This window comes from Protopterus annectens, chromosome 11.part0 (assembly GCF_019279795.1).
Source record: "Protopterus annectens isolate FY-2018-M chromosome 11.part0, PAN1.0, whole genome shotgun sequence".
NCBI classification, from domain to species: Eukaryota; Metazoa; Chordata; order Ceratodontiformes; family Protopteridae; genus Protopterus; species Protopterus annectens.
In genome coordinates this window covers 909,175,344-909,202,375 of record NC_056745.1, presented here as the reverse complement: position 1 = coordinate 909,202,375, position 27,032 = coordinate 909,175,344, and the positions used below count along the sequence as shown (strand labels likewise).

At 43.2% G+C, this 27,032-nt stretch overlaps 1 protein-coding gene across 2 annotated transcripts in view; it reads left to right on the top strand.

Annotated features, from left to right (window-relative positions):
- USP6NL (USP6 N-terminal like) overlaps positions 1-27,032 on the top strand; it is a 1,978,038-nt gene that overhangs the window by 810,763 nt on the left and 1,140,243 nt on the right. For both annotated transcript variants that reach the window (XM_044088303.1, XM_044088302.1), the window contains one exon: positions 21,795-21,875. In XM_044088303.1, the coding sequence (XP_043944238.1) occupies positions 21,795-21,875 (81 nt within the window). The remainder of the gene's footprint in view (positions 1-21,794; positions 21,876-27,032) is intronic.

The following is a 27,032-nucleotide window of genomic DNA, read 5'->3' as shown; positions in this document are numbered from 1 at the left end:
GTACTTAGTTAGGCTTTGTGTTTCTTTGGTTTTTTGATAGTAACGCCAGGCAGTGTCTCTGGACTTGAGGATTTGTTTGGTTTCTTTACTGAGCCAGGGGTTTGTAGAGGTTCTAACCGTGATTTTGCGCAATGGAGCGACAGTGTCTAGGTGTTGTAGAAATGTTTTGTTGAAATATGCTACAGCCTGGTCAAGTGGGAGGATTTTTAGGGGGTCCAGTCACAGTTACACAGTAAAGTGTTGAGGACCTCAGGAGAGAATTTTTTTGTGTTTCTAGTGGATATATAGTTAGTGGTTTTGCATATGCTTGTTCTACTACGATAAAGTATATTATGTTGTGGTCACTTAAGGTGTCTGGGAGACTGCCTGTGTGAGGGTACAATGTGGGGTTGCTAGTTAGGACCCAGTCAAGGATGGATTCCCTTTTAGATTTTTTATCACACCTAGTTGGAATTTGGACTAGCTGCTGGTAGCCATGGAGATTTATTAGATTACTTGGTGGTTCTGATATACAGGTGAATCAATCTAGGTTGAAGTCCCCCAGAATAAGGGTTTCTTGTGAGTATGTGGAAGAACACCAGGATAAGAAGTCTTCAAGGCTAGCAGGTGTATTACCAGGTGGAATATAGATCACAATTGGGGTGATGACCTTTTTAGGGTGAAGTTGAAGTTGTGAGATAAGTATGTCCCAATAATTGGGGGAGGGGTAGGAGTTTGGTAATTGATGGACAGTTAGGTTGGACTTTTAGAGTAAGGCAGTTCCACCCACATTACGAAGTGGTCTGTCTTGCCTAATGATATTGTAGCCGGTAGGGAGAACTTCTGAGATAGCTATGTTTTTATTTAGCCAGGCTTCTGTTAAAGCAACTATGTCTGGGGAGTAGTGTGCTATTGGGGCCTGGAGTTCAGGTATTTTATTTTTGATGCTTCTAATATTACTATTTAGCATTAAAAGATGGTTGGTTTTGCTGCTGTTGTTGATTTGCCCAGGGATGAAGAAAGTGGGGGTGTTATGTTCTGACATTTGTGTTTGAGCAGTTTGTGTTGGACAGGATGGATTTGGGCCTCGGTTGGGGTGGATATCCCCACTTATGGTGAGCCTGGAGTTAAAATGGTTATACAGATGTTGGAGTTTGGTGAGGAGTGTGAGAAAGTATTGTGTTTTTGGAGTAGGAATGAGAGCATATGTGTTTAGTTCTGAATTGGTCCGTTATGTAGTTCTTGAATAAGTGTGGGCAGATATTATTATAATGTGTGGTGTCTGTGTATGAGAGTGCATAATGCAGTGTTGTGCTACTAAGTTTAGGGATATTGCTAGAGTGATAACTTGTAGTGCTGTAAAGAATTATGAGAAGACAGACTAGATTTAGTTGTGTGATAGTCATGGTTATAAAGTTTATGTTGTTTCTAGGTGGGGGGGTCTGAATAGGAATTATAGGGTTGCACTATATGTGGATGGGGAAGTAGTGTGGGTGATGCAAAAAATGCCTAGTGGGAATGAGAGTGATTGGGAGTATTTTGTGTGGAGCAAGTTGGTGTGGTTTAATGTGATATGACTTGAGGAGCTGTGATTGGTGGAGGTGATGTGAGGGTGAGCTGTGGGTGTGGCTATGATTACTATAAATGTAGAGGTAGTGGGGCGGAGGGAATAGGGGCAGGGGAGCGAGAGAGCCCGAGCATTAGCGAGGGCTTAACGGAGCGGGCAGAGCCAGAGCCAACCAAGGCAAGAGAAAAAGTAAGTATTACTTTACAAATCTGAACACTTTTAAAACAAATTCCTGAGGTCTAATGGCTTACCGCTACCAGAATGTAATTGCTGAAAGCACTTGTATCCTGGTGGGAGACTAGAAATTTAAAGATGGCTCCATGCTCAGCAGGATTCTAATATAGACTTTGTATTGGGGAGGAGATAGCACAAGGGGTGTAAACCAGGTGGAATGCAAAGAAACCAGAGAGGCAATCAGTGGAAATCAGTGAAGGCCTCAGAGAGGGTAAGTAATAATTCAAACTACCTGTAAAGTGAAGGAGAGAAGAGACAGCAAAGTTTATTAAGGTTGGGAGTGTGTCTTTACATTGACTTGCTGATTAGTAACCAGTTTGTGCACAGATTAGAGTAGAGAGATACATTAGCAATGATAGAGATGCAAATAAGCAGGTGATCCTCCAAGTGATACAAACTAAGGCAGAAAGAACTGAGAGGGCTGCTTGATGGTTAATTTAATTTAGTCACAGGGATGTGAATTAAATATATACTGTCTATTGGACAGTTAGGATTACTGTACTATCGGGGGGGGGGACACAAGGCTACAACAGTCAGTTTTATTAGCAAGCTGAGAACTACTAAGAAATACTGCTAATGTAATAGCTTCACTCTCATAAAACATACAAGTAGAATGCCTGGGTGGACTGACCCTGCTCTTGAGGCTCAAAATGTATATCCTCTTTGGTCCCAGCATCGACATTTTGTCTTTTCAAATCCCAGTGCTGGGGGTGTCAGAAGAGAAATCACTTGGTGGAGACAGCAAATATCTCTAAATCCAGTTTTCCTCTTCTTCTTGCCTCCCTGCAACAGAACAGTCAATCACCACAGACACCTTGGACTTTGCTTGGGGAGCAGTTTCAAGAGGGAATAAAGTGCAAGTTGTGTGGGGCAGCAAGGACAGATGCAAGCACATAAATATTCAAGAGATGCTTGTCATGATAAAGGCCCCCACTGACTTCAAGGTGTTACAGACTCTTTGGGATCTTAATTTTGTGTTAAGAGAGGCTAATGTTTGTTCCATTTGAACTAACTAATCTGTCTGACTTAAGGTTCTTAACGTATAAAACTGCTTTACTGATTGCTGTGTTCTCTGCAAGAAGAGTATCCTAGTTGCAAACCGTTAGGGTGAGTCAACTCTATCTCATTTTCTACAGGACAAGCTTTGAGTATTAATCCTTGTTTTATACTTAAAGTACTATCCGAGTTAACTTTAAGCTAAACTATCCATCTTCCCTTTTTCTTTCCTGAGCCTAAAAGTGAGGCATAAAGGATACTCCATATCTGGATGTCCACAGACAACTTTGGTACTTTGTTGACAGAACTAAGTCTTCCAAATCTTCAAATGAGTTAATTCCCTATGATGCTAAGAAGGGACAACATGTTTTAAAAGAGACTATTTCCAAATGATTGCTTCAGGCTATTACCTTTTGCTATATTTACCATAACAAAACTATTCCAGGCAGGGTTAAGGTCTAATCTATCAGAGCCTTGGCTTCGTCTATGGCATTTTGAAAAGGGTTGGATTCTAGAATTATTCTAGAAGCAGCAACTTCGTCCTCTATATATTTATTTACAAAACTAATTCCTTTTCTAGGTCTAGATCAGGCTTTACTAGGACCATTCTCCAGGGGCTTCTGGACTCTTCTCCTTCTAACTCCCAAATGTAGCAAGCTAGGGTTATCAGCCCATATAGCTAAGGCTAGTTCAGCAGTGATTACTATGGTAACAGTACAGTTGTATAAGTAAACTTGCTGTAACAATAGATGTTTGAATGATAACTGCTGCAGTAGCCTGCCCCCCCATTTCCTTGTTTCTTAGCATGTTTTTTATGGAAGGATATGAATGCTTATTTTTGTTGTTCCTAGCATTGTCCTCTCAGGGCTCACTCTCTGTTGGCATGAAATCTCTGAAGGGCTTGGCACACAAACCTGTCTACTAGTAAGCACAGCCTCAGGTAGCTGACAGATTGGGTGTGTGGAAGGTGCCCTGAAACTTTGGGAGGTAGCCAGCTGTTTTATCCTTAGCTGAGTATAACACATATAGCTAAGGCTACTGCAGCAGTAATCATTTGAACATCTACTGTTATGGTAAGTTTCCTGACACAACTGTAGTTTCTTTGCTTAAGTCACCGCAGTTGTTAATTTGGGGATCTCTGCCACAAGTGGAGTTGTAAGTCTGGCTAGAGTTTGAGATCTCCTCCTTCTCTTCACCCATACATTAACCTTGCATTCCATGTCCCCCTGTATATCTTTGTGCCATGCTGTAAAGGAGAAGATGCAATCAGCCATCTTCAATTTTTTCTTGTCTCATGGTATCTTACAGATGTTCTTTACAGTCTGTTTTGGCAGAATGAGATTGGAATGAGATTTTTAGGGGGTTTTCTTCTCTTACAGTATTGTGTTAGTAAAGGCTGTTTTCTGTAGTTTTGATTTATTAGGTTCTGGATGTGCCTATTTGGAAGTCTGTGGAAGTTTGGTAAGTAGGGAAAGCCTGCATGTATGGGGCAGATACATTTTAAGGATAAGGATGATAAGTTTGTTTATTGTTTAAGCCTTGAACACTATATCATATTATGTCACATTTGTATGGATTTCAGGCCCAAGACTGTAAGGTTTAGAAGAGATGCTGTACTTGAGAACTTTTGAATTGCAAGAAACTCACCATCATTATTTGCGACATTTGACAGCAGCCATACAACAGGCCGAAGGAGTCAGTGGATGCTCCAAAATTATCTTGGAATGAGGTTGCTGTTTTAGAGGAGGCATTTGTTCAGCCCCCATGCCCAGTGTGAAAAGAGATGTTGAGCATTGATGAAGCCTCTTAAAGAGCTGTCATGTCAGATAACTGAAGCATATCCTCCCAGACTCAGCTTTAGGGTGGACCGTTCCATTCTGGATTACTGCACATCACCAGTAGAAAATTGTCTTCTCATTAAGAGTGGGGAAGATGGTCTACCTTTGCTGATCATGGATGAAGGTGAATGCACTTCTGAATAATATCCATTCATTAAATTTCCTAGGCTGAAATTTAGAATATCTACCCGAAATGTCTTGCCTACCTCTCTGACATTGTGTCAAGCGTGCTTTTGATATAGGATTTTCTGACCCTTCTTCATAGCTAGCAATCTGAGCAAGCCAACATGTTTAATTGTGTTGCTTAACTTGCTAAATTTAGCAGGGATACTCCACCCTTTTTGACTAAAAATGCTGTTGAAGCAGACTCTACGTAGAAGGAGAATGATGACTTAGGTTATCATCTACAAATGTCTTCTGCCATGCATTATGATATCTTTTTTGAGGAAAATTTAGCACCATACTACCCACCAGACAACTTATCTTTTGGAGATATGTTAGCCCTCATGAGGGATCATTTTCATTGGCAAACCCTCAAATGAGGGCTTTGGAGCTCTAGGGCTGTGTCTGTCCTATGCCAGTGGTTGTGTTCCCTTTAGGGAGCACTGTAGGGCATCTTTGGAACAAACTCCCAGAGACCGGATGCACAGCATCTGGCCCCTAGGAGATCTGATGGGTTTTATCGGGTCAAGGAGCATCATTCCTTTCTTTATCAAAACCCTGTAGCAGACCCAGATACCTTATCACTAGAGGCTACCACAGAGGAAATGCTTCACCCCAGGCAGGATGAGGAAAATAGATTTTTGCAGTTATGGCAAGAAGATTTGTACTTCGGCTGCCCTGCCTTTTGGAGTACTGAGATGCCAGGCTGAAATCTTGAATTTACAGTCACATTTTAAACAGATGATGTCACTGGATTTGGTCAGTAGGGGCTCAGGAGCCATCTTAACCCAACTCATTCAGACATCTGTGAAACTGTGTAAGCACAGCTGTAAGTGAACCTATGAAGCAGCAGATATGGCTTCTAGAGCTGCTGCTTCTAGTACCATCTTAAAGAAGCATGAGTGACTCCCCACTCAGTCCTTAGTGGGAGACATAAAAGCTAGACTTCTTAATACTCTCCTTGACATTAATTGCTTTTTGGCCCTCAGGCTTACAAGGCCTCCCAGAATTTTGAAGCAAAAATGAAAGTAGAGGACACTGTCTGCCCAATGTTTCACCCTTCTCTGCCTAAGTATATTAGCAGATGTTCATCGTGTTACCCTGCTACAGTCATCACACTTGGGTTATCCTGCCGTCAGGCGGTCCCGCAGTCGGCCCGAATTCCAAAGTCTTGGTTTGGCGTTGGTTGCTGTCACTTCTTCCCTGACGTCAGTGCACCAGGGGTATATGAGAGGCATCCAATGCCATTTTCTTCAGTCTTTCTTGCCGCACGGTACCCGAAGCAGAAGCAGTTCGCAAGTGCATGTCGGCCGACACCTGAGATTTTCGAATCGAGTTTCAGTCCAAAGTCTTCAAAGCTAAGTACCCCGTTGGGGAACCTTTTCTTGCCTCAGTCCGATGTCAGAAAAAGTTAACGATTGCATTTCTTGTGGGAAGCAAATACCTCATAAGGACTTTCATTCTTTTTGTATACCTTGCCTAGGCCCAGACCATGACGTCACTGGTTGTCGGTTTTGTGCTAGGTTCAATAAGCGAACTATAAAGTGACGCTTTGATTTCGCATGACACTACTTCGGTAGGAAACTTAATTACACTATGCCGTCGGAGCAACCGACTACCGGCGTGCATAAAAAACGCAAAGATAAAGACAGGCAGCCTAGATCCAAGCCAGACTCCAAGCCCTCGGCTCGGCCGGTCGCCGGTTCTTTGGTTTTCAGTGAGGCACCTACGCAGCCCCTGGCTACCGCTGAATTGGATCCCCAGACCGCTTCGGATTCTCCAGCAGAGAGTTCTAGGCCGACGCAGCCATTTTCTTTAGGCCCTACCGACGACATTGCAGTAGGAGAAGCCGGTGCTGTAGAAACACCTTCGGTTTCCTTTGGGGAAACCTTAAATACCATGAGGGAACATTTCCACTGGGAAGGTCAGGACTACTCCGACTCAAAGAAAAGGCTCCGAGAGTTTCTTTTACTCCTCCAGCACAGACCACTTGCTATGTCCCCAGTTTTAGACATTGTGGATGATGTTTTCTTAGAATCTAGTCTAAATCCAGATTTCCTGCCTACTGCTCCAGCCAAACCAGATAGATACTATAAAGTGCCTGACTCACACAAATTCCTATACAAAAGCCCTGTTGCTGATCCAGAGACAATCTCCCAGGGTCCCAAAGGGGCTAAGGCTTCTATGGCTAAAAATCCTGTACTCTCTGAAAGGGACTCCAGAGCACTAGATAGGTGGGGGAAGAAGGTTTACACCTCAGCTACTCTAGCTATGAGAGCACTAAATTGTCAATTTCGCATGCTTAAATACCAGCAATTCCCAATGTCTCAAATCAAACAAAAGATGGGCACGCACCCTCAACAGTCTGAATTCAAGGAAATGCAGGATTTGTTGCATGCAGCTGAACAGGTGGGCAAACATACTTTACAATGTGGTTTTGATGCCTTGGAAGCATCCTCTAGAGCAGCTGTTACTGGGTCTGTTATACGTAGGCATGCTTGGTTAAATGAACAATCTCTGCCTGATCATGTTCATAGGTTCATACTAGGCTATCTGCCCTAGGGCATTTATAAGCCTAGCCAGAGTGTGTATGGCTTTCGCCACCCATTTTAAATTAATTTTGCTATGCCCTTTTTCGAGGTTAGTATACTGTGCCTCTGTCTAACAGTGACACAGAAGTGATACCCAGGGTAAACCTATGATCTCCCATCCACTCATCAAGATTCCTCTTGAAGAGAGTCAATGAGGGACTCTGCCTAACCTGGTCTGGGATTTTATTCCAGAGTGAAGGGAGCCTCTGGGTTATGAATCTGTCCCTCCAGCATGTCCTATTTATTTCAGTGCTGAGGTTTAAGTCCCTCGAGCGTAGCTCGATGGGATTTGGATTTTCTGAGGTGCAGCATGTCCATTAATTCTGGGTTGGACATGGCTTTATACGCCAGGCACAGATCGCCTCTGAGCAGGCGGTATGCCACTGAGTAGAGCTGGAGTTTCTTTAACCGGGCAGCATACGGCATCTGTTTGAGCCCCTTGATCCTCTTGGTGAGGTACTTTTGGGGTCTTTCCAGTTGCTGCAGGTGTCTGGTAAGGTACATCCCAAAAGGGGCATTGTACTCGATTATGGGCCTGATGAGGGATGAGTAAAGAGGCACGATGACCTCCTCTGATCTAGATGTGAATCCCTTCATGATTAGGTGGGCTATATAAAATGTTTTTCTAACCACTTTGGCCACGTGGTTGTCAAATGAGAGACTGCTATCAACTTGGGTCCCCAGGTCCCTAATTACTTCTTCTGTACTTAATGGATTACCACCTATGTGGTAATTTGTGGCACTTTGTTTTTGCCAAAGGGGATGACTATACACTTTTTGGCGTTTAGCTTGAGGCCATGGCTCTGGCACCAGTTGTCTTTTTCTATGAGGCCCTTTTGGAGGATGCTTGTGTCAGCTGGAGAGTCTATTATGGCGCCCAGTTTGCAGTCATCTGTGAACTTGGTCAGCCACAGTCCTTCCATGTTGGCCTGTACCTCCGAAAATATATACCGAACAAGAGAGGTCCCAAGACTGAGCCTTGTGGGACGCCACTTGTAACTGGTTTGGAGTCTGACATGGCTCCAGCTATTCTAACCATGTGGGTTCTGTCCTTGAGCCAGTTTGCAACCCATCTAGTGACATAGGGGTTTATATTTAAGCTGGTGAGCTTATCTATAATGCCCGAGTGGGGTATTGTATCGAAGGCTTTGCGAGGTCCAGGTAGGCTGTGTGGACCACCTTCCCTTGTCAATGGCCTTGGTGACTGTTTCAAAGAAATCGACCAGGTTTAAGAGGCAGGATCTGCCCTTAACAAAGCCGAACTGGGTAGGATCCAGTGTCTGTAGGTCCCCAATATCTTTATTTATAAGGTCCATGATGATCCTTTCCATAGCTTTGCAGACCAAGCTAGTGAGACTTATGGGCGATAGTTTCCAGGATCCGTTGAGGCACCACCTTTGTGGAGAGGGACCACTGTTGCTGTACGCCACTCTTTGGGTACATATCCTGTAGTAAGGCTGAGATTGAACAGTAGTTTTAGGTTTGGGTTTAGCTCTTCTTGGAGTTCATGTAGGACGCAGCCGGACACTGTCTGGTCCCATTGATGCTGTGTTTCTTGCTTTGGAGAGGGCAGCTCTTACCTGAGCATCTGAGATGTCAGGGGGCAGCTCTGCTGGGATAGATATTAGCCCTTTTGGTGGAGAGGAGGGGGAGAAATTTGTGCTGAACCTGTCATCTAGGATGTTGGCAACGTCTGTGGGTTCGGTGTATTTTTTGTCATTTTGGACTAATTCTGAGCATATCTGGGAATTCCCACCCAGGTTCCTAACATAACTAAAGAAAGCCTTGTGATTATCCTTAGTGTCCTGTGCAATTTTTCTCTCGAAGCTGGCCTTAGACGATTTTATGAGTGCCCGTAGTTTTTTGCTAATACTGATCAGAGATGCCTTCCCTTTTTGGGATTTTGCTCTGTCATGTAGTAGCTTCCTCCTTCTATTGTATAGTTTGTTAAAGCAAAGTTACTAGATGCACCCTTACAGCAGGATGTCTTATTTGGGGTTAAAGCAGAGGAGGTTTTAAAAAAAATGGAGGATAAGGCAAAATCTATGCAGACGGTCAAAGATTTCTTACAGGTACAGCCCCCACACTTCAGCAGAAATTGGCCAACAAAAAATTGGTCATTTCCAGCTTCTGGCAGACCACAGAGGGGTAAAACAGGCACCCAAGGGGCATAGGACAAGCACAAATCCCTTACAAACCTCGCCAATGGGGCACTGCAACACAGAAGGGAGGAGAAGACAGGTCCCAAACTACTAGAAGGCAAACACAATGACTTAAACCTCAAACTGCCAAGCAAAACTCTCCTGGCAGCTCCCTTGGGAGGAAAATTAGCACTTTTTGCAGACAACTGGCGCATCATCATAAAGGACAAATGGGTCCTAGACATTATCTCACAAGGATACAGATTCCATTTCCACACCTTGCCAAGGATAAAAGGAATGCCAAACCTGCCACAAAATCAATGGGCAGAGGCACAAAAACAAATTACAGCTCTCATGGACATGAGAGCCATTCAACTGGTACCTAAACAGGAGCAAGGCCAAGGATTTTACTCAAGGCTCTTTCTAGTCCCCAGAAAGGACAATACTTGGAGACCCATTCTGGACCTTTCAATTTTAAACACCTTCTTGCAAGTACCCAAATTCAAGATGCTAACACTACAGCAGCTTCTTCCCATGCTGGGCAAGAAAGCTTGGCTAGTAACGTTGGACCTCAAGGAGGCAATCCGGCATGTCCCTATCAGACAAAATTGCAGAAGATACCTCTGTTTCATTGCAGGTTCAACCCATTACCAATTCTCTGCATTGCCCTTTGGCTTATTTACTGCACCCAGGGTCTTCACAAAATGCCTGGCACCAGTAATTGCATACTGCAGACAAAGAGGAATTCAAATATACCCATACCTGGACGACTGCCTCATCCAAGCAGAAAGCAAGGACATTCTCTTACAACACCTGGCTTTTGTAAAACATCTTCTAAGTTGCCTAGGGTACACAGTAAACGAAAAGAAATCAAAACTAGTGCCCTGACAAAATATGACATTCCTGGGTGCCAGCTTGAATACAACGGCCCAGATGGCTTATCTGACGCCAGACAAATAGCTACAATTAACTCAGTACTTCAGAGCAATGGCAACAAAGACCCAACTCCCTGCAAGAAAAATTATGCAGGCCTTGGGCTTCATGGCATCTTGCATACTACTAATACCCTTTGCAAAACTGCATATGAGGAAATTACAATGGTACCTAAAAAGCGTATAGACTCAACACAGCCACAGCTTGGAAACAATGATACCTGCCTTCAACAGGAGTTTCTATGGTGGTCACAGGCATGTCACCTCAACAACGGTCAGCCTTTCACCTTACCCCCAGCCAGGCAAACTATGACAACAGATGCATCGGACTATGCCTGGGGGGCACACATGGCAGGACGGTGCATTCAAGGCATATGGACTGCAGATCAAAGGAATCTGCACATCAATCAAAAAGAAATGCTAGCTGTACAAAATGCTCTGACAGCCTTCAAGGACCACTTACATCCAGGACAGCTTATCATAAGGACAGACAACACCACAGTAATGTGGTACATAAACAAACAAGGAGGTACACACTCCTACCCTCTATACAAGCAAGCAATGACCTTGTGGAACACAGCACTGGCTTACCAAGTTCAATTACAAGCTCAATTCCTGCTGGGAAAAAAGAACACATTGGCAGACAACCTAAGCAGAAACATCATGGATCCCCACGAGTGGAAACTGGATCCACAAGTATTTGCAATGATAACTCAAAAATGGGGACTCCCAGACATAGACCTGTTTGCCAGCCCCCAAAACTATCAACTAACAAAATTTTGCACAAGGACTTTTCACCATCAAGCTTGGAAAGTGGACGCACTCTCATTCAGTTAGAAAATGCTGACAGTATATGCCTTTCCTCCATTACCCCTTCTCACAAAGGTACTGCTGAAAGTCAGGATGGAGAGACCCAGAATGATACTCATTGCCCCAGACTGGCCACGCCAGCACTGGTACCCACTATTAAGGAATATGGCCCAGGGCCCACCATGGATTCTACCACAAATTACCCATCTGCTCACACAGCAAGACAATCAGATTCTACACAGCCAGCTCAAAACCTTAAACTTGGCTGAATGGCAAATCACCTAAGCAACCGGCCAACTCCTCTCTCACAAGTTGTTATGGATGTTATTCTGGAGGCCAGGAGGCCCAACACCAGGAAAGCCTACTCAGACAAATGGAAAAGGTTTTGCGCCTGGAACCAAGCTAAAGGCCAAAATACCCTTCAGCCTGACATACCTCAGATTATGCAATATTTAACTGAGATGTTACACAAAGGGCTTTCTTTTTCATCTATTAAAATCCATGCCTCAGCTATTTCAGCTCACTACAACACGGATCCTCCCTTATTTTCTCATCCACTCCTAAGGCAGTTTCTCAGAGGGGCCAAAAACATTAGGCCTCCCAGGAGAGCACCAACACCTACTTGGGACCTCTGTTCTGGAAAAACTTACGCTACCTCCTTTTGAGCCAGCTTTCTCAGCTGACTTAAAGTTTATATCATGGAAGACTGCCCTGCTGCTAGCAATTACTTCAGCGAGAAGAGTTTCAGAGCTTCAGGCACTAATGGCAGTAGAGCCTTTCCTCATTTTTCATCAAGACAGAGTTTCTCTACGAACTAACCCCTCCTTTATGATTAAGGTGGTATCCAGTGTAGCTCTAAATCAAACCATCCATTTACCCACCTTCTTTCCAAATCCACAGAACAAAGGAGAAAGACTCCTGCATTCCTTGGACATTCACAGGCAACTACGTTACTACTTGGGTAAAACTAAGGTTTTCAGAAAATCTGACCAGCTTTTTGTAGCCTATGCTACAGCATCACAAGGAAAGGCTATCTCAAAACAGACCATTTCCAAATGGATAGGACATTGCATACATTTTTGCTACACCCACCATGGAAAACCAGTTCCTGCTAGCATAAGGCCCCACTCTACCAGGGCAGCAGCTATATCTACAGCCTTCCTCAGGGGGATGCCAACCAAGGATATTCTGGAAGCTGCAACTTGGAGTTCAGTACACACCTTCACCAAACATTACCACTTACCACTTTACTCTAAAACTAGAGCTGGCTTCACCACTGCAGTTTTGCAGGGCCTTCTAGCCTCCTCTAACCCTGTTTGACTCCACCTCCTATCCTTAGCTTTGGGATTCTACCCAAGTGTGATAACTGCAGCAGGGTAACATGATGAACATAGTACAGTTTTGTACCTACCATAAATGTAGATGTTCGAGTGTATACCCTGCTGCAGTCCAGGTTACCCTCCCTCCATCCCCTCTGAGCTAACTAAGAACTTTCCATACCTTAAAATCTGTTACAACCTTTGTGGTGTATTTGCTTATAGCTGGAGGGATTTTTTTGTTTATACTACACTTTTTATTATTGGTACTATCTACTGACCACCATTTGGGGGGGGCACCTGACATCTGGGGCAAGAAAAACTGAAGAAAATGGCGTTGGGTGCCTCTCATATACCCCTGGAGCACTGACGTCAGGGAAGAAGCGACAACAACCGACGCTGGACCAAGACTTTGGAATTCGGGCCGACTGCGGGACCACCTGACGGCAGGATAACCCAAGTGTGATGACTGCAGCAGGGTATACACTCGAACATCTACATTTATGGTAGGTACAAAACTGTACTTTATAGTAGTAAGCAGGGATCTTTTTATAGAATGCTAGGTAAAAGAAAACAACCTAAAGGTTGAAACCTGTCTTACAAGAATAAATGGCAGGATGATAAGGTAAGAGGCCATTAACCCTTTGCCTCCCCTAAAAGTGGGAGGAAAGCTCTTCACTTTTCTGGAGGAGTGGGAAAACGATCACTTCAGACAAATGGATTTTGAACATAATAGAAAAAGGTTGCCAGTAGAATTTAATGCAAAATCTCAATACAAGGAGATCCCAGACTTACCAGATGTATATGTCTCTCCTTAACACCCCAATATTGTATCTCATACTGCGTCAAGAAACCATGGAAGGCATCCCAAGGACTTGACAGAAAAAGGCTTTTGCTTAAGGCTGTTTTTGGTGTCAAAAAGGATAGTCCACTGAGATCCATTCTTGGCCTTTTCAAACTAAACCAAGTATAGCAAAATTCAAAATGTTAACCCTTTAGTCTCTTCTTCTTTTGCTGTGTTAAAAGGCATTTATGGTGACAGTGGATGTAAAGGACATATATCTGCAGAACCCAATTTGTCTGAAGAGCAGGAAATCCCTAAGATTCCAGGCAAAGGGTAGACATTACTGATTCACTTCCATATCTTTTCATTTAGCCACTGATCTAGGAGACATTACAAAGTGCCTTGCACCAGCATTTAGCCCATTGTAGACAAAAAAAATGCTTATGTGTCTAGACAGTTGCCTTCTGCATGCTCGATCCTGGGTAGAGCACTTAAGGGCACTTTTATTTGCTCAGCAGTGCCTGCATAAGTTAGGTTTCTGAACATACAGAAGTTGAAATGAGTCTGCATTTACCCTGAATCAAGACAACAATGCTAGATGTTAAGTTGTCTATCTCGCCTTCATTCTTGCTGGATGGGTTCGGAGCCGACCTCGGCTCCGACTCGGCCACTCTAAAAGCTCGAGAGTTGGTTCCACCGGCTCGAGGCTCCCCTTATATCCCACAATGCTAGGCGAGAGTTACCCCAGATCTCGTTTGCCGCTACAGCGATCGAGGTGTTTGGTTTCTACCGGCTTCTTGGTGAGTACTTTAAAAATAAGTATTTAAGTTTTTATTTTTTTTTTTCTTAATTTTTTTAACAGTTGTTTTCAGTAGTGTCTTTTCTCTTATTTTTTGGATTTTCTCTCTTAAGTTTTCTTCCCTCTCAGGGGGGCTTTTTCTTTTTCCCTTTTCCCATTGAGTTGAGTTTTTTTTTTTTTCACTTTTTTTTTTTTTTCTTTGTTTTTTTTTTTTTTGTTTTTTTTGGATAGGGTGTTGTGTGTGTGTGTGTGTGACTGTGTGTGTGTTTCCTTGTGTGTCTTCTGACTAAAGAAAAGGTCAGGGTTAAAAAGTGTGAAGAAGCTGTCAGAAAGTGCTGAAAATGTCTCTGACGGTCAACTTCACTGTCTACTGCCACTTTGCACTGCACCTGCAGGATTCCTGTGATTATGCTGCTGTGCTCAACCCCAGCTGCAGGAAAGAGGAAAAAAAAACAAACTTATCTTGAGAGGTTTTCTTTTCTCAGGCCCTTACCTTACTGTTCTTCGAAAGCTCTCCAGCTTTCTAGGTCCTCGCTCCAGCTACACTGAGCGAGACCTAAAAACTCTGAAACCTCCGTCTGCATCGGCTCCGGCTGGAGCCGATGAGTCTCAGTCTACAGTATCTGTGGTTTCCTCGGCTCCGGCTGGGGCCGAGGTATTGAAATTGTGTCGGTTCCGACCAGACCTTCGGAACCGACATCTAGAAAGAGGTCCAGGTCACCGTCCCTTGGCTCCATTCATTCGGCTCCAGCATCTCCTCTGCTGTCTGAACGGAGCCATAGATCTCACTCCTCTAGGTCATCAAGGCTGTCGGACCATGACCTTCAGAGGGTAGTGAGTCGACTTCTCATGTCCGAGGCACTGGCCGAAATGCTTCAGAGCCCAACTCATCAGTCGATGCCTGACCCTGTCCCTCATTATGTTCCTCCTCCGACTCCGTTGAGCTCGGAGCCGGCTGAACCGAGACTGTGGTAGCGTCGGAGCCGATACAAATGTCTTCGGCTCCATCGCCGGCTCCGATTTCTTCCTTAGAAGAATCTCGGCCGGACTTCCTCGTCGGCTCGAGGGGTGAGTGGCATCGGACCCTTGTCCGACCCGCTCTCTCTCGGGCTTCGGCGCTGGTAAGTTCGGCTCCGACATCGGCCTCGGAGCCATCACTGTCGGTGCCGAGGGAGGTTTTTAGCTTTTCGGAGCGGGGACCTCTGGCTCTGCCTGACAGGGGTGCATTCGAGGTTATGCGGAGTGTGTTGGAACCTGGTTCAACTCCACAGTCGGCTCCGTCCGCCCCTCCCTCTTCGGTGCCTCAGGTCAAGTCGACTCACTCCCTCATCCCAGACCGCAGAGAGCCAGCTCCTCAAGAATCCCCTGTGGGGATCTCATCCTCTTCCGAGGCCTCTCCTGGATTGGCAGAAGAGCCCCCTCGGAAGAGAAAGTGTAAGAGGAAACACATAGACTCACCTGAGTCCGTCACCTCTGACACAGATTTAGAGGATTCGAGGGTTCCCCGTTCCCCTTCTGAAGATGTCTCATTTGCAGACATTCTAGAAATCCTCAAGCAGAGGGAAATTGGCCAGCCCTCAACCCTTCGGAGGATGAATCTGTGTACCTTAAGGCGTTTGGCTCTCGCCCTTCCACCTCCTGGGTGTCTCCCCCTTTGACCCCCTCATGCAGGTGGTAGCAAAAAAGGCATGGACGGCTCCTGACTCAGTGGACCCCACCCCCAGGAGACCCTCAAAATTTATCACTGCACCAGCGGATAAACAATTTTTGACCAAGGGAGTTTCTGTGGATGCTATGGTGGTTGCTGCTGCCACTAAGAAGGAACTAGCTGATCCTTCAGTGCCTGCCCATCCACCTAACAAGGAATCTAGGTCTATGGACAGGTACGGGAAGCGGATGTTCTCATCAGCGACCTTTGCAATGCGTTCGCTGAACTACCTATGCCATTTTACTCGTCTTCAAAGAGACTTGATCAAAGAAGCGAGTGACATGTTGAAGGATCCTACAGCTGCGGGTTTTCAAGACAAGATGAACACTCAGCTGGCTACCCTGAACTCCATAGCTAACTCCTCCATGCGCCTCCTTTAGGTATGCGGCTGATGGAGCGAGCAGGGCCGCAGGGACAGGCGTAGCCTTACGCAGGCATGCCTGGATGCGGCTATGCAACTTTGCGGACCCCTTTAAAGCGTCTTTCACTAATTCCCCGTTCGATGGATCATCTCTTTTTGGTCCTCAAGTGAAAGAAACCTTGACTAGGTGCGAGACGGATGGCAAGACTCTTTCTGCCGTCGGAGTCCGTTTTTCTACTCCTTCTAGGCCTTACCCCAAAGGCCAGAAAAGTGGAAAATGTGGTTCATAAACAATCTCAAGGGACTTCGCCTGACGCACAGAGTCAGTTCCCCGCCAGAGGCAGAGGGGGGAACAACAATGGTAGACGTCGCCCTAGAGGCAGAGGGGGTCCGCAGAACCAGGGCAGTCGAGAAGCCTTCTCGGATAAGCCCTTTCAGCATCCCTGAGGTGTTGCTCGGCTGCCCCCCTTCGGCGGCAGTCGGGGGAAGATTGTCACTGTACCCAGAAGCCTGGCTATCCTTAACTCAAGACAAATGGGTACAGTCCATCATTTCCGAAGGCTATTCCATTCCCTTCGTTCGCATTCCAAACCAATCAAAAAAATCCCTTCCAGATGTTCCACCTGCTCAAAGGGATCTTGCAGCTTTGGAAATTTCAAAGCGGCTTGCAAAAAGAGCAATTCAGCCAGTTCCAGCAGACCAGCAAGGATCCGGAATCTACTCCAGGTTCTTTTTAGTTCCAAAGAAAACAGGGGACTGGAGACCAATTTTGGATCTCAGTATCTTGAACAAGTCAGTCAAGAAAACAAGATTTCGGATGGTCACGCTGCAGTCCATCCTTCCCCTTTTGGGAAAGGGAAACTGGATGTGCTCTATAGACCTTCAGGATGCGTACTATCACATAAAAATGAACAGACGCTCCAGAAGATTCCTCCGCTTCAGGCTGGGAACCAGTCATTTTCAATTCAGGGCCCTGCCCTTTGGTCTCACCACTGCCCCCCGGGTGTTTACCAAATGCATGGCAGTGGTAGCTTCTCACCTGAGACGTCAAGGATTCCAGGTGTTTCCATATTTGGATGACTGGCTCCTTACAGCTCCCACCAAGCATCTTCTTCTAATGGCCAAGGACTACACCTTTCACATTTGTCAAAAGTTAGGCATTTCAATAAATTGCGAAAAGTCTGTTTTGTCACCTTGTCGTACTATTACCTTCATAGGCGCAAATCTAGACACAGTCAACATGTCTGCGAGGCTAACAGATCAGAGAATAACAGACATACACAAACTGGTCTCGCTCCTCTTCAGCAGCAACAGAATCAAAGCCAGGTTAGTTCTGAAAGTGTTGGGGATTATGGCGGCTGCCATACCTCTGCTTCCATTAGCCAGATTCCACATGAGAATCCTTCAATGGATGCTCTTCACGCAATGGTCATACCAGCAACTTCCGATGTCCCACACCATTATGATTACGCAGACATGCAGGAATCATCTTCGGTGGTGGATGTCTTCGCCTCAGCTCTTATTGGGAAGACCCTTTGTCCCTTCCCTCCGGTTGCTACTCTGACAACGGACGCCTCCCTGATCGGGTGGGGGCATTATCAGGGCAGAACTGTCCAGGGCACATGGCAACCAGGCGAATGCCACTTGCACATAAATGTTCTAGAGATGAGAGCAGTGCTTTTAGCGTTGCAAGCCCTTCAAGACTCTCTTCCCTTGGGAACGATAGCAATCCAGACGGACAATATGTCTGTAGTGTGGTATATCAACAAACAAGGCGGAACCAGGTCCTACCCCCTGTGTCGAGAAGCACTCAGACTGTGGCAATGGGCGATTTCTTCTCAGCGGTTTCTGATAGCAACGCACATCCCCGGGAAGTCCAATCAGATTGCGGACAAATTGAGCAGAGCTATCCTCATGCCTCACGAGTGGTCTCTGAAAGACTCTGTTGCGAGAGAGATTTTTCTCAAGTGGGGTCAGCCTTGCTGCGACCTTTTTGCTACTCCCCAAAACAGCAAGTGCAGAGATTATTTTACCCTATTCCCTTTACCAGGCCAGCCCAGCAGAGACGCTCTAGTCCAAGTTTGGCCCCGGGGACTTCTGTATGCATTTCCTCCCTTCCCACTAATCTCTCAAGTGATACAGAAAGCTATCGCTCAGAAGGCCTCGTTGATCCTCATTGCTCCTTACTGGCCTCGACAGGTTTGGTTCCCCTTTCTACATCATTTTCTGTTGGAGCGTCCTTGGCATCTGGACCTAGTTCCAGATCTTTTGATCCATCAGTCGGGTCAGTTTCATCGCTCCCTCCCCTCTCTGAACCTCACTGCTTGGTTCCTCCAATTCCAACCTTAGCCAGGCTTCCTCAAATATCTCACTCTGTCCGAGATATTTTAATAGCTTCCCATAAATCTTCCACTCGGAAGGTTTATTTGAGTAAGTGGAAACTTTTCGCCTATTGGGCTCAAGGAAAGGACATAGATCCTTTCTGCTTCCATCCAAATGGTCCTTGATTTTCTAGCTGAACTCTTCCATGCAGGTTCATCTCCTTCTACTCTTAAAGTTCAACTGGCAGCTATTTCTAACTTTCATGTGGGCATTTCAGAGTCTGCTATCATGTCCCACAAGCTTTGTAAAGCCTTTTTGAAAGGAGTTTTTCTACTCAGACCTCCTATAAGAAATCCTCCTCCTCCTTGGGACTTAAATTTAGTTCTTAGCTCTTTGATTCTTTCCCCCTTCGAACCTTCAGCCTCCTGTTCCTTAAAATTGTTATCATGGAAGACACTCTTTCTAGTGGCTATTACTTCAGCTAGAAGAGTTTCAGAACTTCATGCACTCAGCTGTCGACCTCCTTATCTGTTGTTCCATAAGGACAGGGTAACTTTGCGAACCAACCCGTCCTTTTTACCTAAGATAGCCTCGGCGTCTAACCTAAATCAAAGCATTGACCTCCCTGTGTTTTTCCAGAATATTCTAACAGGTCTGAACAAAAATTGCATTGGCTAGATGTTCATCGTCAGTTAAGGTACTATTTGGATAGAACCAAACAATTCAGAAAATCTGACCAGCTGTTTGTCTCTTATGCAGAAGGCAGAAAGGGACTTTCAGTTTCAAAGGTATCATTATCTAGATGGCTAACATCGCTGATTTCCCTTGTTTATGAAATTAGACACCAAAAGCTGCCTAACAAACCTAAAGCCCATTCTACCAGAGCTTTGGCTACTTCTATAGCCTTCCAAGACAGACTGTCTATTGACAGCATTTGTGCAGCGGCTACTTGGGCTACTCCTCACACTTTCATTTCTCATTATAAGTTGGATTTAGCTTCTAGACATAGAGCTAACTTTGGTTCCACTGTTCTCAAGAGTCTGTTCCGTTAGGCCACCCAGGACAAGGTGCTAGGGACGTGGTCCCATCCAGCAAGAGTGAAGGTGAGATAGACAACTTAACATATAGAAGTTATGTTCTTACCATAACGTTCCATGTTAGTTGTCTTCTTCTCGCCTTCTTCTTGAGTCCCACCCTCCTTCCCCCTGGCCTGGACAGACCTAGAGGAGTTTGATTGTGACCTCTCTTTCTACCACCTCTTTACTTTAGGTATATGCTCTGCCGTGCATATTCCCTAGATCAGGATGTAGGTCACCCTTCTCTTTACACGTGTTTATAGAGGTGGATTTTGTTTCTAGTTATTCTGCTACTGTTATAAGCTGGGTCTAGCTTACAAACGAGATCTGAGGTAACTCTCGCCTAGCATTGTGGGATATAAGGGGAGCCTCGAGCCGGTGGAACCAACTCTCGAGCTTTTAGAGTGGCCGAGTCGGAGCCGAGGTCGGCTCCGAACCCATCCAGCAAGAAGAAGGCGAGAAGAAGACAACTAACATGGAACGTTATGGTAAGAACATAACTTCTATTTTTCTTTCCTGAACCTAAAAACAAAGGAGAGAAGATTCTGCATGCCTTGGTTGTGCACAGGCAGCTCAGGTACTACCCTAGCAGAATTAAATCCTTCAGTAAAGCTCAACAGCTGTGTATTTCCTATTCTGGGGCTAAGAAGGGTCAACCCATCTCTAAGCAAACAGTTGCTCATTGGTAGTCCTCTGTTATTGTTTGTTACTTCCAATATGGTAAATCTATTCCAGGCAAGGTTAGGGCACATTCTACCAGAACTTTATCCTGTTTGATGGCATATTGAAAGGAGTACACTCCAGAAGCATTCTAGAGGCAGCAGTTTGGTCCACCACTGTTCATACCTTTACAAAGCACTTGTTGTTGTTTGTCTTTTCGGCTTTTCCCGGTTAGGGGTCACCACAGCAGAACTCCGGTCCGCTAATGATTGGCAGTAGAATTTTTTTTTTATGGTGCCAAGTTGACAGCCTGACGCCCAACCTTCAGCGAAGGCACGCTCATTCACACATGTCTTTCGGAGGTCACTCAACCACGGGGAGGACATGCAGACTCCACACAGAAGGCACTCCAGCCGTGAATCGAACAGGAGAACCTCTTGCTGTGAGGCAGCAATGCCACCGCGGCTGTGTACCTTTACCTTTACAAAGCACTACAAACTGTATTCTTTTTCAAGTTCAAGAGGAGGCTTTGCAAGGACCATTCTCCAGGGTCATGGATCCTTATCCTTCCTCATTCCAATTAGAGTAAGGTTTGGGAGTCTGCCCATATGCCACCGAGATAGTGTGAATGATGAACATGGTTCATTTTATAAATCCTACTAAACTGTGACAATAGATGTTCAAAAGTCAGACTACCTCAGTGGCAGCACCCCCCTCCCCTTATTTTGGGTATAGTTTGATGGTATGCAACTTGATTGTGTTGTTGATTAGCTTTGGTTATTTGTGTTGCAGTTCTGTGGCTGCATATTGTTGGTTTCAGGCAATTTTTGATTCTGGTCCTTCTTGGGGCTTCCTACTTGGCACTAAAATAATGACTAGCTGACTTTTTATGACAGGGGGTTAGACTTCTCTTGCTTAATGGGTCTTAGCCAATCCCCTATCACAGAGTCAGAGGAGGGGATTTTGAGCTGTGTAAGCTGCCAGTGTAGATTTGTGTGTAGGCACAGAACCCATATGCCACTGAGGCAGCGTGAAATTCGAACATCTACTGTTATTGGTAAGAAGGACTTGAGCAACTGTACTTTATTCTGTAGTTGAATACTTCTCAACTGTCAAGAATTTTGCAGAATGCCCATCTTTTAAAAGATGTGGTTTAGTTCAAAATCATTATAGTTGAAGTCCAGTGAATAATTTGGAGAAATATTTGATTTTCAGATCTGATATCTTTCATAAAATACATGATATTGCAAAACATATTCTAGCAACTTTCCAAGTTTGAGCAATATTTAAAAGCTGCCCCTGATTTTAGATATCCCCCCATTATATTTGGCATTGTCCAGAATTCTTGAGCTAAATGGTTGAGAGTTATGTGTAGTATCAAATTGCTAAATTTTCTCCACTATATAGCTTTTTGGATCTTTGACACTTTCTTGTGTAGCTGATAGCTGATTCAAAATAGTGTAGCTGACAACTGTTTCAAAACGGATTATAGAAATAAATTTTTACCTTTTTTTGTAGCAAAAGTTTATCGAAATTGAGAGGACAACGAAATGGGTAAAGATGGTGAAGAACTGGGAAAAATATGTGTTCACTGTTAAGGTAAAATTATAAGACTGTAATATGTTTTAGTGCAAGAAGGCCATTTAAAAATATTTTAATTGACAGTTTTAAGAAGAGCTGCTTTCAGGTGCTCATAAAAGTTGAGTAAATTACTTTAAATTTGATTTTGAAAAAGCTGATGTGTCTTATGTAACCATGTTATGTAGTTTAGGACTGTTAGATCTCTTCAGTTGTTTTCTGACATGCTAAGAATATTATGTTTGTATGTTTGTGACTCTGTGCCACTTAACAGAAAATGCCTGCATCTGGATGAAAGCTCTGTTTGATATGGAGCAGAGTAGTGCTTATGAATGAGGTTCTTTGCTCCAGGATATCATTATGTGGTAGCTTGGTGAGTTAACCCTGAAAATGGACCTCACTCTGCCTTTTTTCAGAACTTCATCGTAGGTAGCTGAAATTTTTTCAGAACTTCATCTTAGCTGAAATCTTAAGCAAGTTATTAACTTAAAAAAAGAAAAAAAAATCTCAAAAGAAAAAAATTGTGATCCGTTATATTCTCATGCCTTATTTTATTGTATTTTTTTGTTCTTCCTTACTAGTTTTCAGTTTAGGCACTGTTCTTTCTTGTACTGCGTTCTTCACAGCATTATTGTTTATTCAGTACATTTTATATGCTTACTCTGTTTTCTTCTTAAACATTAACTGCATGCTTAGACACTTTTAACTGATTGACCATGTCTTCTCCCCCGCACTACTTTGCGAGTAGCTAGGATTAATCAGAGTTGCTAGTGCCACTAAAAGTATGGTTAAAATGGTTAACATCTGTAAACAAATTTTTTTTTATAGTATAATAACTTTGTCCGATTAACATTGCATTTTTCTGCTTTTTCAGTGAAAGAATCAAACACTGTATTTTTATTACTAGTCTGTATAGAATAAAAAGTCATAATGTATGCTGTTCTTGGTATTGGGGAATAAAGTTTAGAAGTCCAGCCACAGGACATTATGCACTAGGTAGCAATAGTCCTCAGCACATTGTCAAAGCGCAGTCAGCCTAGGATCTGTTCATCGCCATTCTTCCAGTAACATGGATATACTCATAAAACATGAGTATACCCACTGTTTGTTTTATATTCTTTCTTACACTCATTTTGTTTTATGTGATCTTTGTGGATTGGTAAGAGTTCACTATTAGTGTTACATTGGCTTGCACAGTCTCATTTCCGTCGCTGTTTTAGGATTTAGGCAGATTAAACAAGTCGATGTAATGTGTAACTCAGATGACAGAGGCTGTAAACTCTGAAGTTTCAGCCACATCACTCACAAGTCCATGGCAATTAATGTTCCAGGTTTATTTCTTAGTGCAGTCAGCACAGACCGCCAGTATGCTACCAGCAAAGCAGTCTGGTGCTGACTGATTAATGCAGCAGCACTGCTTCAGGCTTCAGTCCTTCGGTGTGTTGTTCAGACTACTATTTTCATTTGGTGTGTTGTTCTCACTGTTATTTTTTGTACTCAGTACTACCATATCCCTAATGTCCTTCACTAACACTGTGAACCACTATAGAAATAATGGAAATTTTGTCTCTGCAGTCTTTCAGGACCTAAAGCCTTTAGTATAGTAAATCATGACAAACTTATTAACATTCTCTCCACCCTGAACCTTAGTATTCCCTCTATTAACTGGTTTAAAAGCTACCAATCAGGAAGCCAGCAGGCTGTTCAATGGCAAAATTAACTCTTCTTCCCTACTCCAAGTTACATTAGGAGTTCCCCAAGGCTCCATCCCTAGATCTCTATTATTCTCTGTCTCTTCAAAGACAGACTCCACACCTCTACTCCTCACGTTAAAGTTATACAATATGCAGATGACTCCACACTAATATATGCACAGCCTCCTCCCTGCAAGGCCTCCAGACCATAACCCAAGATGCTTTCCTGTTGCCAAAACATGGCTCACTAATACCCAACTCATTCTTCTAAATCCCAACAAAACCAAACTCCTTCTCTTCCACCTTACAAGAACTCTCCCCCATCAAGCCTGTCATTCAATATCACTATCATACTAGTAACCCCCACCAAATTTCTAGGTGTTGAAATTGACAACAATTTGAAATTTGACATTCACATCTCAAACCATCAAGGGAATACACAAGAAATTAAGTGCTCTCTAAAGAAACAACCAATTCCTGACCATAAACACAAAAGCTACCATTGCTCATACATACCTATTGGCAATGCTCCTGTATGCCTATCCCATTCTAACCAACCTCAGAAAAACTGATCTAGCTACATTAAAATCCTGTTATAATAAAATTGACAGGTTCGCCACAGATTTCCCTACTAGGACACATCATTGTACATCTCATAAATTAGTAAAATGGCTAGAACAAACACAACTACTACACTTTAATCAATTAACCTTTGCCCATAAAATTGTGTATCAACCGGGAAAAAACCCTACACTCCAGAGTCTTATACAACCACACACCAACAATCGCTCTGTTCCAGCAAAAAACTAAATATCTCAAAAGCAAACAACTCAGCAGGGGACTCTGTCTTTTCAAACTTCATTCCCAAAGCATGGAACAACTACCAGCCCCAATAACCTCCAACTGCTCTATAGTACAATTCAAAAAACTTCTAAAGTCACACAACTGACATGTGGCTCTGCTCTTGCTCCTGTCCTGGCTAGTTTCTGGTACACATATAATCTCAAAAGCCTACACCATGTCTATATCCTACTACTTTCCTCTGATTTGCAAATGGAATATATGCCTCTATTTAACATTGTATATATCTGTTTTTAACAATAAAATGTGCATTTCCAACAGAAAATAGAAAATTTTAACATGAATCATATGTAATGTTTATGTGTTGTGTAGCTCCTTTAAAAGTTGTCAATCTTATAGGTACATCAAATTAGTAAACTTCTTCCATAACTTCTCATTCATGTATGTAGATCAGTTATGGTGTATTTTTTGTACTTAGTACTTTCTGCATTTTTTGTATTTTCTACATTTATTGTACTTTTTCTACATTTTTTGGAGCTTTTCTCCCTGGGCCTCTGTTTTAAAAGGACCTGTGTTCCAGTTGGACTTTCCTGGTAAACAAATGCAAAGTAAATAAAATAAATAGCTGCCAAATGAAAAATGCAAACCATAACCAAAATGGTAGCAGAATAATGCTAAGCCAGATTTTGCTTTTCTTTCTGTGTGTGTTTCTCTGTCTCTCACTCTCTCTGATACACACACATGCTTCTGGAATTCCAGACAAGTAACCTACTTGTAGAAATACTGGAGCTCCCAATGTATTACTTTATAGTTTATGCAAAAAAGTATATTACAATCTTCCAATTTTGGAGATAGAAAAGGTATCAGCTGCGGTAGTGTTGTCGCCTCACAGTAAGACGCTGCCCGGTTCGATTCTCAGCTAGAGCGTCTTCTGCTTGGAGACATGCATGAATGGGCGTACCTTCGTTGAAGGTTGTGCGTCAGGGCTGGTAACTCGGCATGTAAAAATCAACTACCAATCATTAGCGGACCGGAGTTCCGCTGTGGCGACCCCTAACCAGGAAAAGCCGAAAGATACAACAGTCAGCCTTTCCTCAAGTATTGCTTAACATTTACATTTAAAAAAAAGAAAGAAAATTTTTCCATTTGCATTTTGTATGCTTTCCCTTTAAAGTATATTGTACAATTTGTGAAACATTTTAGATAGTGTTGCTTAGCTCAGAATTCTTTTGTTAACTTTGTCCAGCTTGTCTACTATGCTTGAATTTGCCATATAGTTCTAAAAATCATTTGCTTAGCAGATTATGTAAAATGTATTGTGTACATATTTTAAGGTCCCAGTTAAATATTTCTAGGAAATATAATGGGTTAGGTACATCATATCTGTAAACATTACATTAATCTTTGAAATGCTATGTAAAAGATAAGCTCACGTATGCAGGAAGGAGGTGTTGTGCTGTTTTATTCCTTTCCACAGATAACATTTTGAGATATTATTTTGAAAATGAGGCACAGTACTAGTTTGCAGGATATCAAACTGTGTGCATATAATCAGACGCCACTATTTCCATTGTCTGTCCTGTCCTGCTGATTCTGTCTTGACAAATGCCAAAAGAAAATTCGAACTCTGAAAATACAAGCAAAATAAAACAGTGCTCATGTCAATTTCTCTCTCATACAGTGTTGCACACAGGCTGCTGAGGAAGCTGAAAGGGAAATAGGCTCCTTTCTCAAGTATGAGACAGGAACACTGGGAAGTAACATGACTTGGTTAAGCTTGCACAGTTTGCAGTTACGAGATTCACATGTTTATACTGAGCTTCAGAATTAAGCTGAATGCACATTGTTTTAGACTGCTTTCCAGTTTGGTTCTTGTTTTAAAGAAGTAACACAAGAAAAAATACAATAAAGTGAATAGCTATGTGTCTGATCTTTGTTAAGAAGGAGACATTAAAAAAATTAGTCTTGCGTAGGTTTCCTAGATACTAATCCTTTACAGGTATTCACAAGTTAGCATTGCATACATTAATTTATTACATTTCTGAACTAGGGTACTCATTCCAGGCTAGGCTGTTTGCTTATTGTAGAACTAGCAAAGTGTATGCATTCTAACTAACCTATTTGTTGAATTCTTATTAGGCTCCCCCAGGCCGGTCGGTATACTGTTCCTCTGATGTAGTAACTTAAAATGTGTTACGTTGGTAAGAGAATTTTTTACAGTACTTAGGGGAGTTAAAAGTAACAATAGGTGATAAACTAGCCCTTAACCCATTCATAGTCTTTCTCCTGCAGAGCTTAACTAATGATTTAACTTCCAGCACAGAGTGCTTGGATTCTTCATACCTTTATGGTTTGCTGTCATTTCCCATTCTGGCCAGCGACACATGATATTTTCTAGACTAATATCTTAGCAAGTAGTACAATTATTAGTGGGTAAAGCAGACAAGGCCTTTTTTAACTTCATGGAATCCATTTCCATGTGTACTGTAAACCAAAATCATCAAACTGATACCTTTATATCACTTTTTTCAGAATTAACTGCTTAACATTGTCACAGAGAGCCATTTCTAGATCTTTGGAAGAAAGCACAGCATTGTTGTTAAGCACATATAGGCTACAGTAGATTGGAATATTAAAAACATTGCCATTACTAATTAATTAGCAAGGAAATGCAGCTCATTGT